General features: G+C 35.8%; 1 protein-coding gene across 2 annotated transcripts in view; it reads right to left on the bottom strand.

Annotated features, from left to right (window-relative positions):
* Positions 1 to 18596, bottom strand: part of sez6l2 (seizure related 6 homolog (mouse)-like 2) — a 49278-nt gene that overhangs the window by 29576 nt on the left and 1106 nt on the right. Inside the window, exons 3-17 of one of the 2 annotated variants that reach the window (XM_030141063.1) lie at positions 17774 to 17896; positions 17469 to 17684; positions 14507 to 14643; positions 13303 to 13495; positions 11933 to 12118; positions 11657 to 11840; positions 9900 to 10063; positions 9108 to 9302; positions 5469 to 5607; positions 4710 to 4906; positions 2818 to 3012; positions 797 to 991; positions 508 to 699; positions 337 to 375; positions 117 to 234 (exon numbers count right to left, since the gene is read on the bottom strand). In XM_030141063.1, the coding sequence (XP_029996923.1) occupies positions 117 to 234; positions 337 to 375; positions 508 to 699; positions 797 to 991; positions 2818 to 3012; positions 4710 to 4906; positions 5469 to 5607; positions 9108 to 9302; positions 9900 to 10063; positions 11657 to 11840; positions 11933 to 12118; positions 13303 to 13495; positions 14507 to 14643; positions 17469 to 17684; positions 17774 to 17896 (2473 nt within the window). The remainder of the gene's footprint in view (positions 1 to 116; positions 235 to 336; positions 376 to 507; positions 700 to 796; positions 992 to 2817; positions 3013 to 4709; positions 4907 to 5468; positions 5608 to 9107; positions 9303 to 9899; positions 10064 to 11656; positions 11841 to 11932; positions 12119 to 13302; positions 13496 to 14506; positions 14644 to 17468; positions 17685 to 17773; positions 17897 to 18596) is intronic. The other variant, XM_030141064.1, reaches the window with a different exon arrangement.

Here is an 18596-nt window from a genome sequence, read left to right as displayed (position 1 = left end):
CCTATCAATGTTATCTGACGAAGAGGATAGAATTAGAAATATAAGCAGTTATAGCCTATAAGTAAAGTATACACTGAATCAAAAATGATGTTGCTTTTGTTATTCAGGGTACTTACTTTGTATAGTACATGTAAATTCCTCCAATCAGGAGTATGACCAGGATGATCGGCAGAATTATTGCCAAAGCGATATTCTCACTCAGGATCTGATGGGATGGCTCAAATGACTGGGACACTAGGAATGGATAAAATAATGTGTAAAACCTGCTCTGTATATTTGACGCGATTATTGACCTAAGATAACAAAATAGAAGAAGAAGAAGAAAAGAAAACTCACCTTCTAATTTACGATCATCCAAAAGTTCTTCATATGCCACTATTTAAAATGTAAAGAAAGAGGACATAGTTTTTTTATAATATACCTGCCAGTCCTAAATGAAGTTTTAAGATCTAAATAGTATATTTTTATGCTCTATTATTAGAACAATGCGGTATGTTCTAACTTTACCTTTGCAAAACGGTGGCGGGCTGTTCCACTGAGACGGATGACCAGGAACACAGCTGATAATAACCTCGCCAATAAGTTCATAGCCCTCATAGCAGAAGAAACGCAGGGTTTCTCCCGCCTGGTAACTGTGCTTGTATAAGGTCTGGTAGCCATTGTCTGGGACGCCGGGGTTCGGGCACGGGTCATATTTCACTGTTCAGAATGACAGGATCAGACGACGGTCACATATTTACACTTGATTTCAACTTACTAACAGGTAAATGTGGAAGACGGCTGGACAGGGACTTACAGACACACTTTGGGCTGCGGTCGCTCCACTTTGGGGTACCAGTGTCTCGTCCATGGCAGGAGATTTGGCTGGGACCTTCCAGTTGATAACCCTGGTTACAGGAGAAGCGGACGACAGTTCCGACTGCAAACCCTGCTTCAGGGCGCACTGAACGTGCTCCGTTCACCACCTCACCTGGATCAGGACACTGCTGGACTGTAGGGGAAAAAGAAGACACATAAGAGTGATACAGATGCAGATGTATTTTGGATGGGTTTGTTCTCCTTTATTTGTAGGCTGCATAGTGTATGAACAATATGTTTGTACAGTCATGGAAAAAATTATTAGGAAGGTCATCAGAAACAATGGTTATGCAATCAAGCACTACGAGGGCTGTTCAATAAGTTCATGGCCTCACCCAGAACAGAACAACACAGACTGATAATTTATATTTTATTTTTCAACATAATCTCCATTTACAGCAATGCACTTGGTCCATCGATGTTCAAGCATCACTATCCCATCACGAAAGAATGTAACATCCTGTATTATAACAACCAGTATTTCTGGGTGAGGCCATGAACTTATTGAACAGCCCTTGTAACTCCTGTGTGTATCATGTGACTAAAACAGATGGAAAAGAAAACATGAAATGCCTAAAAGCACTGTTTTGGCAGTACAATGCCATAGCTATTGATGTAAGAACTGAAGTGATTTTGGTTATTAAGAAAACCATGGAAACTCAGCTCTTAAATTAAACTCTTATGAGCTATTTTTGTCGGTATCATTGTATTTGTCCAAACAAATGTACTTTTAGTTGTACCAGGCATTAAAATGAACAAGAAACTGAAGAAAACAAGGGTGGTCTAATAATTTTTTCCATGACTGTATGTGTAAAAAAGCGAGCATAGGCACAGACTTGCAGCTGATTGGTTTGTGATTAAGACAACTACCTAAGGAGCCAATATGGTGCTGCTATGATGCAGAGGGAATACTCATGCTCCTGTCGTCTAAACTGGAAAACCTCCAGACTTTAACTCTCTTTGGTTTGGCTCTTTCTTGGTTCAGATTACTGTGGCTATATTTTTTATAGACAGATTTGTTTATTATTTTGTTCTTTGACAACCCTCTCTTCCATCATCTCCTCTGTCCTTTTTTCATTGTCGATTATAATTCTATCCTGTTTCTTTGTGTGGGAGTAAAGACATTTTTCTAATTCGTGGATAGCAAACCTCAACTTAACCATATGTCATTTTAAAAGCAACATTTTCAAGTGAAGAAAATCACACAGTTTATCATAAAACAGCTAAAGATGTTGCATAAATGATGTTATTTGAACTTTCTCTGTTCTCTGCTCCTTTGCTCTGAGCTGCCAGTGATGTCCCTGAAGCTTCAACAAGACTAAGATCACAGTGATTTTCACCTCTTTTAGTACTTTTCCAATTTCACTTACTTTTTCACAGAAAAGGTGACAAGGTGATAGGCCTTTTGGTGTTAGTTCTAACTCCTTACACTGCAAAAAACAGCCCTACTAGAAGCCTTGCTACTGGATAATTGTAGCTTACTTTTAGTTGCAATATATTAATATGATGAAAATAGACATATCCTTTAAAATTAGATAATTTGTCTAGGGAAAATCCTGTTTGATAAGATTATTTTTGTTTAAATTCCCTGACACAAGTCTTTATCTTCAAGTATGTTCTTTTATGTCTTTTTGCAAACAATGTTTAATATGAATAAATATGTATAATATATTTATTATATACACACACACACACATATGTGTGTGTATATATATATATATATATATATATATATATATATATATATATATATATATCTCACACGGCTATATTTTATTATTCTGTCTGCTGTTTGGGACATGGGAAAGATGATAATTTTTCTGGTGTGTCTTGGCCACCTCTATATATCACAAAACAAAAAAGAACAGAGAAACAACAGTCACGTAAAAGCCAAATGTTCATACTCCTATACTGTATTTGTTGTTATCTCCTTGGAGAACATGCTGCTGTGTTCCTCACCTTTAACGCAGGTTGGTGGACTGCTGCTCCAGGACAGGTCCCACTGGCAGGTGATGATGTCAGAGCCGCTGATGTCATATCCCGGCTGGCACTGATAGGTCAGCACGCTGCCCCTCACAGGGGACGTGTGGGATGAGCTGATCCAGCCAAACTCGATCTGAGGGAGCGTAGGGCAGGTGTCGTTTGGCTCAACCTCTGCACAACACGGAAAGACACAGGGAAGCAGGTTGGTCATGACCTCGTCCTCAAACATGACACAACTTTTTTTTTATGCAAAAGAATGTGCATAGTGTATTGATGAATGTATAAGGCATTTACTTGAGTACAAATTCGAGGTACTTAGACTTTACTCTAGTATCTCTATTTATTACAACTACTACATCTCAGAGGCAAATGCTATACTTTTTCCTCTACTACATTTGTCTGACTGGTTCATATACAGCAGGGGGATCAAACTCATTTTTGTTCAGGGGCCATATTTAGCCCAATTTGATCTCAAGCAGGCCAGACCAGTAAAATAATGACTCAATAACCTATAAATATTGACAAATCCAAGTTTTTCTTTTTGTTTTAATACAAAAAAAAACCCCAATTAAATTATGAAAATAGTTGCATTTTACAAAAAAAATGTGAAAAAAACTGAAAAAACAGAAATTTCATTTGAAAAATTAATGCAATTTTAACAATATTATGCCTCGATTTAGTATTTATACATGTACATTACACACAATGTTACATAAACATTTGCGAACAGACAGAATATTGTTAAAATTTTGGAGTTTGGAACTAAAATTTGAACAATTTCTACAATATTATATCTCTTATTATTAACACAACTACAGATCACAGTGGATCCATAAATGCACAAAACATTTAGTAACAGGCAGAATGTTGTTAAAATTGCACATTTCAGGTTGTTCATGTTTGTTTTTATTTATGTATTTATTTGCATTTTATTGTGAAAGAATAGTTTTGCAAATGTAAATATTTTCACAGTGTAATGTGAAAATTTGTAGTTGTCATTTTTTATGGGTTATTGTGTTGTTATTTTTATTGTAGATCACATTGGTTTGTATGTGGAACCTGAACCAAAATGATTTGTACAACCTTGACTGTTCAGGTTAATTTTTGCACTTTCATCCTGGAACCTTTGGCTTTGGATTTGGCCCCCGGGCTGCATGTTTGACACCTGTGATATACAGTTTTTCATTCCCTTCTTGTTGAGAGAAAACCATGTATCTGCACACATGTTGATTCTGAATTATTGTTAATCTTAATGATTAACTGTTCTCTTAATAGGTTGAGAATATTTTACCCCTTTTTATTTACTTAAACTCTTTAAAAACTTTCACATATTATAGAATAAGTATATGTATAGAACTATAAAATATAAGTAAAAAGTGTATGATAAAAAAAAGATACAAAAACTGTACAAGGGACCAAATAGTATACAGTATCAACACAAAGACCAAATATTCATGATTTGGGCTGAAAATTTCTTATAAAGCTCTGGTCTGCATCATTTGTAAAACAGTTCACACTGAGGCAAAGAGATAAGATGGTGTATCATTTCCATAGCGATGACGATGATGATGTCTTAATATATGGATGAGGATGAGGATAGTATTTTACTTACTACAGCTGCTTTTCTGGTATTAATGAAATAGTGAAAACATTAAAAAAAGATTGATATTGCCTCTACAGAGCAGAGAAAACATGCACTATCAATACACTTTTTATCATGCGAGCAGCTGATAATAAGGCTAACAGATGAGCAACAGCCCATAAATGCAGAGGAAAATACATACAACATAGACTCAATGTTCCAAAACCATCAGTAATCTTGGTTTAAGTAAAAAAAAATCATAAATGAGCTCCACAGGTCCACTCACCACGATAATGGATGAGGAAACCTTGGCTGAAGATGAAGCTGGAATCATCTGGATCACTCTGAAACTGAATGGTGACCTCTGACCCTCCAGACACCACCTGGAAGCGCTGTTTGGAGCCCAGGTACTGCCCGATCACATGGGACATCAGATCACGGCCGTCGAACACAGTCAGCACATCAGTGTGGCGGATATTTAAGCTTGAAGAAAGAAACACAAGTATGAAAAGGAATAAGGTTTAAAATCCACAGGGATCCTGTTGTTTATGGAAAACAGTCCACCCATTCTGCGCTTTTTTATTCGTCAGTACAATGTACAGAAAGGAAAAGCAGCAGGTTATGTAAAACCTGCTGCTTTACAAAGGATCTCCAACTGATCCATTTGTTTTCATCCTTAACATACGGCACTGAAACCCCCTGATGTGCAAGTTTAGAATCTGGCAGTAAGAGGCGATGATTCAACACAGGAGATAAAAACTTTTTTCAATTTACAAAAATGGGTTCTGATTGATTGTAAAATATTCTGTTGCATCACTGGCTCTGTTGAAATAATTATTAAATATATGCAATATCTTCTTGGGCTCTTTGTCAATTAGAAAATAAGGGCAACATCTGCAAGGCACTCGAGGGATTATGACACAGTATTTGCACGGTTACTGCGTTTTGTAATTGCTTCATGACAAATGTTTAAGGGAGAAGGCAGTACGTTAAACGCGGGTTAGTTAGCATTTAATTGCAAGCTATTTAAAACAGCAGTACTCACATGTGGACATCCAGTTCAATGCGTTTCTCCTCATTACCGTGGATCTGCCATACACAGTCTAGACCCTTGGAGTAGCTCTGGGGCCAATCAGGAGACAGGATGGTACCCGAGGGCTCGGTCAGTTCTCCTCCACACAGAGCTAAGAGTGAAGATGAACAAAAAACAGGTATAATTAAAAAGATATAGGTGATATAATTAAAAAAACAATAGAAGCTGCATAGAAATTAATTATAAATGGAGCGATTCAATAAAATAAAAATTAAAACACATTAATCACTTTGCATAGGCATCAGTCCAAATCTGTTTAAAATGACAGTCAAAATGACTATTAGAAGACAAGATCTGTATTGGTTCATAAATCTCATAAGTCATTTTTATTGTATAGAACTGTATGTCCTACATTATTTGAAATATCATTGGGATAATACATAACCAAATGCTATCACCTGAAAACCTAAACCTAAAATTGTCCAAAAGGAATGTATTTCTATTGGGTAAATTTGACCTGATGGTTGTTATAGGTATGAACATACACACAGTTAAGCCTGACATTATTCATACCCCTGTCAAAGGAGTTTTTGATTTTTCTAATTTATTTAATAGCTCTCCACCAAACAAAGGGGTAGATAATACAATTAGGCCTACAGCCACACACCATTTCATTTTGGATTATAACCCAAACACCTTTTAGAGTGTGATAATAAAAACATCACCACATCCAAATGTATTCAACCCAATCCATCCATTCCAAAAGAGTTCTAGGTAGAACCCTACTGAGAACTTATGAATGGTACTCAGTGAAAGGGTTGCAGCAAGGAACCCTTCCAATCTCAAGGATCAATCTCTGAAGGAAGAGGGTTTTTTTTTTTTTTTTTTTTTTTTTATACCTTTATTTAACCAGGAAGTCCCTTTGAGATTATGACTCTCTTTTGCAAGGGAGACCTGGCCAAGGTAGCAGCCATACAAAGTCCAAACAACATAAAACACATACATGATACACAATGAACAATAAAACACAAAGACTCATAAAGACTTCTGTAATAAACTTGTGTAATTACAGGAATTGTTTGGAGGCTGTTATTGCAAATCGAGGCTTTGGAAATGATTATTGAAACAGGTTCTGAATAATGTTGAACACAATGATATTTGTTTTTGTGTTAAAAATGTTTAAGCTGTAATCCTAAAAAAAAAAAAAAATTACACATGGATGAAGGTTTTCCAATGTTTCTATTGTTGGTTTTGGGATGAAGAGCTACTGTATTAATGAAAAAGAGAAAAAACTGAAATTTTAAATTGACAGGGGTATGAATAATTTTGCGTTTAACTGTAATTTTAATTTGGATTTATCTTGGCTGTTTATTAAAAATATAGTCATGCACAAAAGCAGCTTTGGGTAAATTATACCTGCTGCACAACAATTACAGTTTTAACACTAACCGTGATTCATGAAAGTCTGTCTTTGAAAAAATTTGGACCTATTATCAGTAAATTTTCTTGACACTATTTTTTTTAATTTTAAACATGGTTATATCTACAGTTTTGCAAAACTGTAAAAACAGTTTAGTATTTTACAGTGATTTAATTCATACATATCCTTAAAATCACTCATGTTTTTGTGTGTTTTTTGTTCATTTTGGTTTGTTTTCTTGATTATTTCAATCACACGTGTTCATTTGGCTGTTGTTTTCTTTAGTCTTATTGATTTTTTTGTTCATTTTCTTTGGTTTCCTGTTGTTTTAAATAAACGCTGGTTTTTCCAACATTAAATCAAATCACTTATTCAAATAATTGTGAGTAATATATTAATTAAAAAACACAAAGAGTTTGACAAACTTCTCAAGAACTGTTTAATTTTGCAAATTTAAAATGTTGGTTTGGTGAGAGGTTTTGTGTTACAAACATTTTCCTATTTGGAGATAATTAAAACCCTGAGAAACACACAAACAGCAAAAACCCAAACAAACAAAAAAAAGTTACTATCATCTTCTGTATCAGCTCTTGCTTTTCTGTCGGCACACATATCTCGTAGCATATGGCTTTCTCGATATCTTTCTGTCACTTTAACGCTTGGTTGACATTATAGCACCTGTGTTTTCAGTTGGTCTCTGACTCCGTGCAATATTTCTGCCAGATTCTCTCTTCTACAGCCTCTCTGTTTTCACAGCATGCCAACAAACCAGCAGGTGACACAGTCAGTGTGACTGTAGTCTTCATGTAACGACAGCTTGATGCTCCAGGAACTATTCACACACGTCATAGCTGAGTCTGAACATTAAGGATTCACATTATTTTCTGTCAATTACACGGCAACTGAGTGCAAAATCACACTTGTCTTCCCAGTGCTCATTTACAGGCAGGGTTTAAAACAACTGCAAATGAAAAAAAACAAAAGAAATCAGAAAGAAAATGGAAGTTAAACCCTAAAATGTCACTGCACATCATACTTTACAGGCAGTACAGACCGCCTCATGCTATGAATGTAATGTAAATGGGAAAAGACATGCATACACTGCTTTTTCTTCATTCATTCATTCATTTTCTGAACCCGCTTTATCCTCACTAGGGTCACGGGGGTCGCTTGGAGCCTATCCCAGCTACATAGGGGCGAAGGCGGGGTACACCCTGGACAAGTCACCAGTTCATCACAGGGCCTGTTTTTTCTTTTCTTAGTTAATTTATTTTGGTGCAACACTGAAATACAGTATCTATCAGATATCTATCGCCCCTAAAAATTGAAGTTTAAGTGTATGTAGATATAAATGATAAAACAATCTCTTATTTTTAGCTGCAAAATACCTATTGAACTGGCTTCATAAAAGAAACACCTATGCAATGGTATGAAGAAGTTTTTAAGGTGTTGCCATTGGAAAGGCTTATGACAACCTTTTTTTGACCTGTAATGGATTACTTGCTCACAGATCTGAGTAAAGTCATTCAGAAAGGGAAGGGTGCATTGGATTTGAGATCAACTTAACAGTACATATATAATTGACTGACTGACGATCACAGCTAATACATGATAGTATGAAGTAATGTTGTATATTATATAAATGCACTATTTTGTCAAATTTATTCAGTTTGCTGTTAGTTTTGATTAGTCCCTCATGTGTTTTTTCTTCTGATCTAAGGCTACTCTTTTCAGTTACACTGGTCTACAAGGAAAATGCTTCCAGAATAAGAGTAATGAAATTTTACCACATGAGAGTCACTGATAAAGAAAAATCAAGTAAAAAATGCTGGTTGGCTGAACTTTCCAAGATACAGCCTTGGGTCAAAATGTGAAATTCAAGAATTAACAAGAGAATGGGTTTGACTCAAAAGGAATATTTGTCTCAGAGCTACAAGATCTACTTCAAAACACTGTCTGCACATTAGAATACGTTCACTTTACAGGTTCTATTTAGTGGAAGATTTATAAAACTATTATATAAATGTACATAAGCCAATATATATGTGAAATAACACTTAATCATATACCTTGAAAACATCAGCAAACCGGCACTTTTGTCATTTATTTTCCAATTAATCTTTTTAAAATACGTAAAATTTAGCACATTTAATCTCTGAAGCAAATCATTTCTAAAAAAGCGTAGACCAGTGTTATTTATGATACAACTCAAGCCCACTTCCGAAGCATACCTCTGCACACAGGCTCACTGTCGTTCCAGTGGGGATTGCTGGGATCGACACACTCGATCGTTGCTGAACCTTGTTCCATGACGAAGCCTGGAGAGCAGGTGAAGGTGACTGTGGTGCCCAGCTGATATGTAATGTCACTGCTGCTGAAGTTACCGTGGGGCATGTAGGGCTCCCAGCAGTGCTCATCATCGAAGGCTAAGAAAAAACAGACACAAAAAAAAGATGAAAAAGAGTGTGAAGGTTTACACAAAGTATTTCCCTCTTTTTTATGTGTATCTATTGAGAAGTGTTAAATGTTTCAGCAGTGAGCATCTTCAAAGCTTAAAATAAACCCCATGGATGTGGGAGTGGGCAGACTTTAAGCACTTCTGTGGCTCATTATGGCCCCATGAAAAACAACAAGGATCTAATGAGCAGGAAGACTTGTTTCTTGAGGAGGCAGTGGCCTATTAAACTCTAGTCCCACTTTGAAATGTGTAACATATCAATTATCTTATTTATCACACAATTATTAGATTAGAAAGTCTCCTCTTGAGAGACTTGTACTGAGATAAAAATAAGCGGAAAGATGTGAAAGATCACTTCAGAGGATTTTGAGATCAAATAATCAGCAGTTTCAGGTTATTCAGTGATGAATCACATCTAATTTTTCTTCAGGCAGAATGCTGACCCTGGTGTTGAACAATTATACAGCACCAAGGTTAACAACGTGCTCTGTGGTGAAAAAAGTGAAAAAAAAAACCCCCAACAAAAAACAGTATAAGTGAAAAGGGGCCTAATGGAAGGGCTCACCTTCATAACGCAGCGCCAGCAGCAGAGGGATGGATGAAGAATCAGCTGTGAGCTCCAGGTACAGAGTGGAGCTCTCACTCAGCAGCCCACGTTCAGGGACGTCATCCAGGTCTGAGTCAAAGAGCGGTGAAGACAGAGAACTGTTTCCACTGCGCACAATTAACCTAAGAGGGAAAACAACACAAAGATGCCAGTAGTAAGCTCTAATAAATGTGCACAGACAGCAGGTATATCAAGTTGAAATATGGTGTGATATTAATAAGATATATGAGGGTTTTTTTTGTAACAATTTGAATAAGACAATAAAACACTTCATGGGTTTATTATTACATTATTTACTAACTTACTTAGTATTTATTACCTTCATTATTATGTATTTATCATGTTTACATTTGGAACAGTCGTTAGCTGTATAATATAGCTGTAGGAATGTAATTTTAAATCGCATTAGTATGCTTGAAATAATCAATAATTAAAGCATCTAAATGAATTCTTTTTGACTTCCTCATATGTTCTGGTCCCTTGCGGCCTTGTGCCTCCTCCTCCTCCTCCTCCTCCTCCTGTGTGACTAACTCTTTTTAGCTATTTCATCTATGCAAACTACTATGCATGAGCTCCTGCACCACATTAAGGACATGACGAATAGAAATGCTTTTCCTAATTATATTTCAGTTTGGTGATGTAAGTGCAGAGCAGGGAACTGATGTCTTTTGCCATTATTATTTTACAGTTATTTGACTAAAAAATACGATTGCAATGCTGAACTGTGGAATTGTATAATCCCAAAAGGCTACATTAGATATGTTAGACTGAGTGACAGTGAACACAGACTGTTTACAGTGTAAAAAACACATAAAATGAACATGTTTAATTGGGAATAGGGATGTAATGATATGAAAATTTCATATCACGGTTATTGTGACCAAAATTATCATGGTTATCATTATTATTGCGGTATTGTTGAAACTGTGCTCAAAATGTTCAAAAAGTACTTATACACACACACTGAAATAATTTAACCAAGTTTTATGTAAAAAAAATAAAAAAATAAAATAATTATCACAATGTACCTTCTGTTGGCAGAAACATTCAAATATTAACCCTTAGGGGTCTGAGCCTATTTTTACTTGCCATTTTATACTATATACAGAAATGTTTACTATACCCATGTTTGGTATCTTTTTTTTCAGCACAACTTCATCTATATCATCTGCCTATTATTTTTTTCACTTTAACCTACTATAAAAAACATACAAGGCCAGAAAACACAAAAAAATATAAAATCTGATTTGAAATATTTATATACTTTATTGCATAAATAACACAAAGATGCTTAAAAAAACTTTTCAATGACTTTAAAAGGGAATATTGGTTCCAAATATTAGGTATACACTATCAAAATTGTAATAAATTAAAACTACACTCAAATATTTGACATAAAAGCAGATCTTTACATAGGGTTTTTTCCCCTAAAAGTGCGGTAATTAAACACGGTTATCGTGATAATTAAATTTCAACGCTAATACTAAGTGTCTGCAATTTTACCGCGGTTTATCATTATACCGGTAATTGTTACATCCCTAATTGGGAAACTATGAATTTTCATTGATAACCAAGCAAATAGACTCAGCAATAATCATGATATGGCTTTCATTTTGTAGCTCCTACCTGAGGGATAGGAGGACATAATAGGAAGGCGGCTCTCATCTGAGTGTTCTACGCTGCAAAAAACCTGTTACAGGAAGAAATATACTTACTTATCGTCATCTTCATCCAGTGCAATCCTCTCAAAGTGGAGGTGGAGTCGGTGGCCCTCTTTAGCTTCTATCAACCAGTGGCAGCTCAGGTTATTTCCATTACTGTGGTTGCTGACAGAGGGAGGCGGTGGAGAAAGTATGCGACCCACTGTTGCATTGCGGATCCACCCTCCACAAGACACAGCTGTGGAAAAGTCACAGCAGATTAATGTCTACCACAATTCCACCCCTACCGACAATGAAGCGCTATCTACACTGGAAAGTTGCCTCACTGACCGACACACTGAGGCTCCGCAGTGCTCCAGTGTGGGTGAGTAGCATTGACACATGTTGCCACCTCATGTCCGCGAACCTGGAAACCCGGATCACAGTGGAAGTGGGCCTGGCCTCCAGGATGGATGTCAGTCACTGTCACTCCTCCGCCCTCTGGGGACTGAGGGAACGGGCAGGATAGCAGAAACGCTGTTCCAGAAAAACACACACCAAATGCAATTTCATTTAGATAAACATCAAGGAAACTAAAGGTCAGAACTGTGTTTTTTATAGAAACAGACTGTGTTTCTCTTTTGCCAACTGAAAAAACCTTGTACAATATACACAGCCCTAGATTATGGTAATATATTCATGCACCTCCATCCACCTTAAAGCCTCTTGATGCAAAATGCAAAGTGTTTCATCACAGGTAACACTTTTCTCTCTCACATATGCATACCACATGAAAGGTGGTATAGTTCTCCCTAAGAAACACACCAAAATAACTGTACGTGGTTTCCCATAAAGTTGGAATAATTTTGATTTCAGACACATTCCTCTTTTTATTCCTATTTAGACACATCAGTAATCACCTTTAACCATAGGTAATGATTACATAGTAACACTTTATCTATCAAGAATAAATCACTTTGCAACATTAATTTCATGAGAAGAGGTAAAAATGTATTATTCCAACTTTATTGGTAACATTATATGTTGTTTACAGTGTTTATCTAAAAAGTTGTCCTCCAATAACTGCTCAGTCCTCTCTCTGGTGACAAGTAAACAAATACACTTCAGATCACAAGACATTTTAATATTGTTAACATTAGCATCATTTCCTTTTCACACTGAATTTAGATACTCTGCATACAAATGAAAGGAGCTCCAAAAAATGATCAACCTATAGTTTCTCATTTTACTTAAACTGCATCAAATGACATACTTGAATTTTCTTTACAATGAAAATGTATAAAGGTTAATTTTTGTACACTGGTCTCTTAGTCTAAATAGGACAACTTGTTTAAATGTAGGATTTAATAAAAAAAAAGACAAATATTTGTGGTAAAACTTTAAAAATGGCATTTTATTTATTTATTTTCTGACTAATCTAGTCTCCCTGTGCACTTATCCTCTTACACTTCTACTGAAGCTTGAATCCTCATGAATATTATTATAAATGTCTTACTTTATCCTTACTGAATTAATCACAGTGTGAAACCTCTTACTGGTGTGATTTTGCTTGTAAGTAACTTCAGTCTTTTTAACAGTTAGAAAGACTGTGAATCGTGGGCGACAACGGTAAATCACACAAATGTAGAGATAAATTGCGTTAACATATGAGAATGCATCATTTGTCATCATTTATGTGTCACCTGAATACTGAAATTTACCTTGATAGTGCAGGCTGAACACGCCGTGGTTGGTATGGTGGAGGCTGCGATAGTGAATGTACACCTGATTGGTTGTACTGCGGATCACCTGACCCTCCTTCATTAGAGTCTCATTGGCCAAAAGTTCAGGCCCTGAACCTCCGTACCCCATGATTGTCAGAGACTCCTCCTTAGACAGGTTGACCTTCTTTACCTAAAGAAAAAAAAAGGGAAATGGTAAGTGTCCTGACAGCTGTCTTCAATAGATTATCCCTTTAAGCGCCAAAGTTGCATTATTGTGACAAGCTACATATCTGAATGAAATAGACCATAGCTCCAGATAGAGTGCCAAATATTGTTACCACCTCACCCTAATAAATGGCAGACATGTGCCCCTTCAATCCTAACACTATTTCAGGGCATTTTTCTATTCAAAGTGAAGAAGAAAATTGAGTTTGAAAAGCATGGTCCTGAGCTGGTTTAGTCAGTAAGTAAAGTTTATTACTTCAGCCAAGGAGGCTATGTTTTTGTTGGTGTTGGTTTGTCTGTCTGTTTGTCCGTGTGCAAGATAACTCAAAAAGTTATGGACGGATTTGGATGAAAATTTCAGAAATGTTGATACTGGCACAAGGAACAAATGATTAAATTTTGGTTTAAGTTTAGTTTTGATAGATAAGGACAGATTTGGCTACTCTGCTACTCGGGTAAAAAGCTACTAAAACTTACTGCATTTTACTTTCTACTAATGTTTAAGTTCATTTATTTTAATCATAAGATGACCAAAAAAACCATAAAGAAAACTCCCATGTAAATATGTTCAAACTTCAGTTTTACTAAAACCTACTCAATCTAACATGGCTGCCATCCTGTGATGTCACAATATGCGAATTAGATGAGTAAATTTATTCCCATCATAAACTTTGGGTCATACTCAATATTTTTGTCCTTTACAGTATGCCTTTCTCTCTAACCACTTTCAAGCTACAGCTTTTTGAAAGGTTGATGTAAAAAAAACATAATAATAATGATTTAAAAAAAAAAAAAACTGTTCCTAAAGGGTTAACTTTGCTGACATGAAATAATCACTAAACTCTAATCTAACTCATGAAATGCATCAAACTTGACAAACGCCTTCAATAACATTCAAAACACTCTAGGTCTAATGTGTCTCTAAGGCTTCATACTTGATTAATGTTTTGGATTTAGAGGAGAAAATGCACATTACCTGAATTTCCACTCCATACCCTGCATATACAGTGATGCTGTATGTGCACTCGAGAGGAGAAAAAGATGAAGAGGATGATGCAGGATCTGGTGACTCAACAACATCCTCTACGGCTGACAAGGTTGCATTGCATTGCACTATGAAAACATGGAAAGAGAAAAAGAGGAAGTCCAATTAATTGTCCTGTAAAAGGTCAAATTGCTTCATACAAGTGAACACATATAAAGTTAAAATGCTTCACTCAATGGTGATTTTTCAACTGCGTTTAATGAGTAAAGATACAATGAGAAAATGTTGACAATGTAGTTTTTTGACACAGACAAACTGTGCTCTCTTTTAGACAATGAGATAGCAGTGCAAGAATTATATGATGAAAATATGCTGAAATATTCCTGCTTTAAAGGTGCAAAAATGCAGATTGCAACGTAAAAGCACCCATTATCTTCTTGGAAACATCACTGAGTCGACAACTTATGAAGGCTCTCTTGCAGTTCTTCTTTTGTTTTATTTTTGTTTTTTTTATGAATACATTGTTGGTTCAGATTTGTCTTTATCATGTCTTTAAGATAAATGGTCAAAGAAAGGTTTATTGTTAGGTGGATGTATCATTTTCCAACACAATGATCTGTCAAGAATCTGATATTAAGTTATTGCGAGGATGGTTTATCACCACTAAGTGTCAGTAATTAAATTGCGTAAAAGACCGAACAGAGTAAGTGCTTTGGCTGAAGCTATGTTGTTGGATTAGATTACATTTTTTATTGACCGCATGACTGACCAACACTGCATCTATGGTTGGATTGAATTTAAATCACTAACCACATTATGTACAACAAATAGCATCTGGAAAGCAAGACATCACGATCCACTTGCCTAACAAAGAGTAAAAACTGAAAAGACAGATGATTTTTTAAATACAGAGAGCAGCTGAATACATCTCACTTATATATGTCCACAATACATACTGGAAGTTCTTTTCAGAAAATAATAAGGTATGATTATGCTGCATTGATTTAAGTATTATTTTTGTGGCTTAACTAGGTATTCCAGGGGTTGAAATAACAAGGCTCAGAAAAAACACAACAAACACACTCCACACTGATGTTTTTTAACAAGCTGACCCATCTCCTAACAGCTCAATCACATGTTCCCAGCTCTCATCTGCAGCTGCCACTTATCTTTTATTTCATGACCATAATGAGTAACAGCTCTCATCCAACTCTAATGAGAGCCATGCTGAAATACTGTAATTTGTTTCACTTCAGTGCATTTCCAAATAATGTTATTCCCCTTATTAATATTCTGGTTACGATGCCATTATTGACTTCTTCTTTTCTGTGCTAAAATTAGTATTTGTAGTTAGTCTTTGTCTAGTTAATAATTTATTGTCTTGTTGATAGATTTACCTTATTTATTGGTGCTAAAATAACGACTAAAATAAATAACGCATACATATACTTTATTGTAAAAATACTTCGGAACAGGTTAACATGCACAAAATTCCTCTAGAGCTGAAAACCTTGGCCCTTTTAAATGTTTCTTATCTTCTCTTGAGCCATAAAAGTAAAAAAAAAAAAAAAAGAAGCCTCTTCCTCTGTCTACATGTTGTCCTTTCTGAGAATGATCTGAAATTAATTGACGGTCATAAATAAGGGATAAGGCTTTTTTCTTGAAATAACCTCATTACAGTGTTCTGCAAAGAGGCCAGGCTATGGAATGTACTGTTCTTTGCTGCTTTGTTTCTACATTATGTGTGTGTATTTTGGAGTTTATGCCATTCTGAACACTATCTGAGTCAACTGTTCTCATCTTTCAGCGGGTTCAGGTAGGTAATAGGTGGTCTGGAGGTTGTTTTGTTTGTGTGTTTGGTTGTTTTGTACATTTTTGCTACTTGATTTCGATGACAAATATAGAGTGGTAGAGGTGGTTTTAAAATCTAGAATGAACAAGAATACTTGACCATAGAGCTGCACATTTAATTGTAATTGTAATCTCAACTTGTGCAAACTAAATCATTGCAGTCTAAGGTTCCAGTGTCAGGTTGAAGAGTTTTTGGAGGTACTGTGTAAAAGGTGTGAAATGAAAGTCTGTTCTTACTAGTTCAAGTTTGCGTATTTGAGCTGAAAAAAAAAAAAAAAAAAATCATCCATACTCAACACTATTTTTTCCTGATAATGAAGGGGCCTCTGATAGCAATTGCAAATTGTAATATTGTCCACTATAATCATTTTCACCACATTTTTTAACCAAATTGTGAAACCCTACAAGCTCATATTTATTTACATATTAAAATCATGTATTTTCTAAGATTCCCATTCATTTTCATTACAGACTTCAGTTATCTGTAATCCTCTAAAGATAAAAAAAAAGCTAAGTCTTTTGCAGAAATAAACCTTATGAATAGACTAAAAATTGTGTACTTTGCAAAGGTGCTCCGCAGATGAAATTCAACATTAACTCATAGTTACATAATGTAATGTTCCCATTTTCTAAATACAGTTTGCTTTTCTACTGTCTCATATTTTCTAAGTCATCTTTTATGAATGTTTTGTCTGGGTATCATTTCTCTTCAGTGAGCAACAATTAGGAAAAAGACACTGTCGTCCATTAAGTCAGAATAAAATATTTCTGCCTCTTTTGATGAAATGATTGTGACAATGTGATTTATTCTTGATACATAAAGTGTAACTGGAACTCTGTATATAATCATTGTACAGGGTCAAAGGTGATTACTGATGTGTAGAAATCGGAATAAAAAGAGGAATGTGTCTGAAAACAAAATTATTCCAACTTTATAGGTAACAGTGTATATGAAGTTGCAATAGGAACAATTGCTGATGCTGCCACTGATAACAGAGCAGCCTCCAAAAAAAACAACATCAATACTTGGTCAATGCTTTTGCTTTTTACACAAACTAATCAACCACCACTCAGGGGGTTCCAGGTGGCAGGATGCAGGTACCTGGCATGTGCATTGTGGTTATGGTGGTCGTGGTGATCAGCGTGGTGGTTGTCTCCTCCTCTACCGGCATCGAGGACATGGTATTCCTCGATCCTGTCTGTCTGGCTGCAGAAGATGAGCTTAAAGCTGTGGTGAGTAGTCCAGGTGATATGACTGTCGCTGTTGACTCGGTCTGCCTGAGCCCCGGCACAGCCTGGGTCGGGTTGGAGGTCGTACCTGCAGAGGCCAAAGGATCAAATTAAAGCATGCTATTTCCATATCATAGATCTGCGCTACCAAGGCCATAAACATGAATGTGAATGTACCTGCAGGAGCCTGTCCTAAGTATTCCTTACTCTGCAGAGCAGCATGGAACAGGTCACCCAGAGGGTAAGAGTCTGGGGTTGATGTTGGTGGTGAATCAGGTTCAGGAGTCATGAAGCTCATACCTACAAGAGTCAGGATTAATTTGTTTTTGCAATGTAGAATATAAAACTGTAATTAGCAGGACATGGCTGTACTGTAAAAAAAATCCTGTTGTTTTTACAGAAAAAAAATGGCAGCTGTGGTTTCCAGAACAATACTGTAAAAAACACATCCAACTGTAAATATATTTATGGAGTAACATGTAGATTTAACATTTTAAACATGTAGATTTAACTGGTAAATGGACTGCACTTATTTAGCACATTTTATACACCATCATGGTTTCCAAAGCCACCAGGTCAATTTAAGGTTCAGTGTCTTCCATGGACACTTTGACATATAGTCTGAGCCAGGATTTGAACCACCAACCCTTTGGTTACTGGACGAGCTGCTCTACCAACTCTACCAACCCATTCATTTACAAATTTAAAATGTTAAATTGTTAAATGTTTACTTTTTTATAACTTTTTTATTAAAAACAAAACAAAACAAAAAGCAAATAAGCTATTATTTCAACATTATGGTCTTTGCAATTTAAACGGCATTGCATTGTTTTTCAATTTACAGTTTTATTTTCTAAAAACAATAGAAATACATCAATTCTACATACAAATCTGGTTTTGTTCACGTACTCTTCCTGTAAAAACTACAGCTATATTTGATTCAATCGTTAACACAAAAATCTTTTCAAATAAACAACTTTGCTTTGTATTGTCACTTACA

The sequence above is a fragment of the Sphaeramia orbicularis genome, chromosome 8, assembly GCF_902148855.1.
Source record: "Sphaeramia orbicularis chromosome 8, fSphaOr1.1, whole genome shotgun sequence".
Classification (NCBI taxonomy): domain Eukaryota; kingdom Metazoa; phylum Chordata; class Actinopteri; order Kurtiformes; family Apogonidae; genus Sphaeramia; species Sphaeramia orbicularis.
This window is presented reverse-complemented; position numbering and strand designations above follow the sequence as displayed.